At 38.2% G+C, this 2,759-nt stretch overlaps 1 protein-coding gene across 1 annotated transcript in view; it reads left to right on the forward strand.

Annotated features, from left to right (window-relative positions):
- LOC108740813 overlaps positions 1 to 2,759 on the forward strand; it is a 56,950-nt gene that overhangs the window by 1,570 nt on the left and 52,621 nt on the right. Inside the window, exon 2 of the mRNA XM_025976940.1 lies at positions 89 to 217. Coding sequence (XP_025832725.1) covers positions 89 to 217 — 129 coding nt within the window. The remainder of the gene's footprint in view (positions 1 to 88; positions 218 to 2,759) is intronic.

A 2,759-nucleotide genomic window follows, 5' to 3' on the forward strand; every position in this document is an offset into this window, starting at 1 on the left:
AATTTCCTTCGGCGTTAACCCCATCATTTTACTACTTTAACAATTTATATTTTTTTATTTTTCTTGGAGCCCTACATTCTCTTTTTAGGAGTCATACGAACCCCTGTTTACAAGACGTGATTTCGAAATATTTATTACTTACTTGAGCCATGATTTAAAATGGATGTTCATTACTTCTTGCGCCAGCGGATATTTTTATGTTCATATGCTTTATGAAGTAAGTTGCTTATCTAATTTGTTTTGATTTATATATTTCTTCGATTGCCTTGCGCTTGTGATAACATTTAATGTAATGAGTCGTTTTTTTATTCAATTCTTTATTTATACTTGTATTAATTTCACAAGTTTAATGTCATTGGATAGTTGTTCCTAGCTTATGGAATAAAGCACAAAAAATTCTTCTTATGGAACTGTGCTCTTCTCAGTGAGGAAGTACCCGCCCTGGCATTCTGGTGTAAGGGGTTAATTTTTTTACTCGATGTTTCTTTCTTTTGCTTTTCACAATTTCAAAAGCAAAGGTTAAAATTTTTTGAAGCAGCATTCCAACTAATTTTAGCCACTAGCAGCCAGTGTTGGCATGTATATGCTAAGGCAAAAGTTCAAATAATAGAAAATTTTACGACCTACAATAAAGAGAGATAGAATGGGAGAGAAACAAATGTCGCCAAATGTAAAATATCTAAAGACTTCAAAGTTATGGTTTATTTGAAAAATAGTAAAATACCCATTTTTATTTTTTTTACATTNGTTCGCCTGATATGGTCCCCTAAACAATTAATTCTCGATTTTAAAAAATAACACTAGGCCAAAGTTTTCGACAGCTATAACTTTTAAACGAAATATCGTAGGTAGGCGCTTTTATTATCCACGCAGAGCACAGGATCTCTAGAAAATTTTAATAACACTCGCATCGATATGGGACCATTCAATCGGATGTTGTGGGCCATCCCGTGGACTCAGAAAAACGCCAAAAATGAAAATAGGGCAAATTGCGTGAATTTCGTCGACTCTAGCGCAGACCACGAATGTGACAGTTCCTAACTGTTTTTATCAAAAACTTCTTACCCTTTTTGGGCTTCGAACGAGCCATGTTTGGTGTGTATCAGACGTCATGCTGCGGAGCTATGAATTTTCAAACGCGACCATGTTCGTGAGCGAAACATTTTCAAATTTGACTTTTAGAAGCCCGTAGCGGGAGAACGGTAGGACTTTTCGAAAAAATTCTTTCACAGGCGGATGCCCCTGCTCAGTGCGAACATTATAGGACATGTGCAGTCGAAATCTGTGCCGATCAAAAGTTCAAAATTTTCAAAATTTTTAATTTTTTATTTTCTTTCGAAAATAAGTTTTTCCCGTTCGCGACGATGCGGGCCGTCCATTGGTGCAAGAATTTTTACGCTATCTCTAATAGTTCGCCTGATATGGTCCCCTAAACAATTAATTCTCGATTTTAAAAAATAACACTAGGCCAAAGTTTTCGACAGCTATAACTTTTAAACGAAATATCGTAGGTAGGCGCTTTTATTATCCACGCAGAGCACAGGATCTCTAGAAAATTTTAATAACACTCGCATCGATATGGGACCATTCAATCGGATGTTGTGGGCCATCCCGTGGACTCAGAAAAACGCCAAAAATGAAAATAGGGCAAATTGCGTGAATTTCGTCGACTCTAGCGCAGACCACGAATGTGACAGTTCCTAACTGTTTTTATCAAAAACTTCTTACCCTTTTTGGGCTTCGAACGAGCCATGTTTGGTGTGTATCAGACGTCATGCTGCGGAGCTATGAATTTTCAAACGCGACCATGTTCGTGAGCGAAACATTTTCAAATTTGACTTTTAGAAGCCCGTAGCGGGAGAACGGTAGGACTTTTCGAAAAAATTCTTTCACAGGCGGATGCCCCTGCTCAGTGCGAACATTATAGGACATGTGCAGTCGAAATCTGTGCCGATCAAAAGTTCAAAATTTTCAAAATTTTTAATTTTTTATTTTCTTTCGAAAATAAGTTTTTCCCGTTCGCGACGATGCGGGCCGTCCATTGGTGCAAGAATTTTTACGCTATCTCTAATAGTTCGCCTGATATGGTCCCCTAAACAATTAATTCTCGATTTTAAAAAATAACACTAGGCCAAAGTTTTCGACAGCTATAACTTTTAAACGAAATATCGTAGGTAGGCGCTTTTATTATCCACGCAGAGCACAGGATCTCTAGAAAATTTTAATAACACTCGCATCGATATGGGACCATTCAATCGGATGTTGTGGGCCATCCCGTGGACTCAGAAAAACGCCAAAAATGAAAATAGGGCAAATTGCGTGAATTTCGTCGACTCTAGCGCAGACCACGAATGTGACAGTTCCTAACTGTTTTTATCAAAAACTTCTTACCCTTTTTGGGCTTCGAACGAGCCATGTTTGGTGTGTATCAGACGTCATGCTGCGGAGCTATGAATTTTCAAACGCGACCATGTTCGTGAGCGAAACATTTTCAAATTTGACTTTTAGAAGCCCGTAGCGGGAGAACGGTAGGACTTTTCGAAAAAATTCTTTCACAGGCGGATGCCCCTGCTCAGTGCGAACATTATAGGACATGTGCAGTCGAAATCTGTGCCGATCAAAAGTTCAAAATTTTCAAAATTTTTAATTTTTTATTTTCTTTCGAAAATAAGTTTTTCCCGTTCGCGACGATGCGGGCCGTCCATTGGTGCAAGAATTTTTACGCTATCTCTAATAGTTCGCCTGATATGGTCCCCTAA

Source organism: Agrilus planipennis, unplaced genomic scaffold, assembly GCF_000699045.2.
Source record: "Agrilus planipennis isolate EAB-ADULT unplaced genomic scaffold, Apla_2.0 scaffold299, whole genome shotgun sequence".
Taxonomy (NCBI): Eukaryota; Metazoa; Arthropoda; class Insecta; order Coleoptera; family Buprestidae; genus Agrilus; species Agrilus planipennis.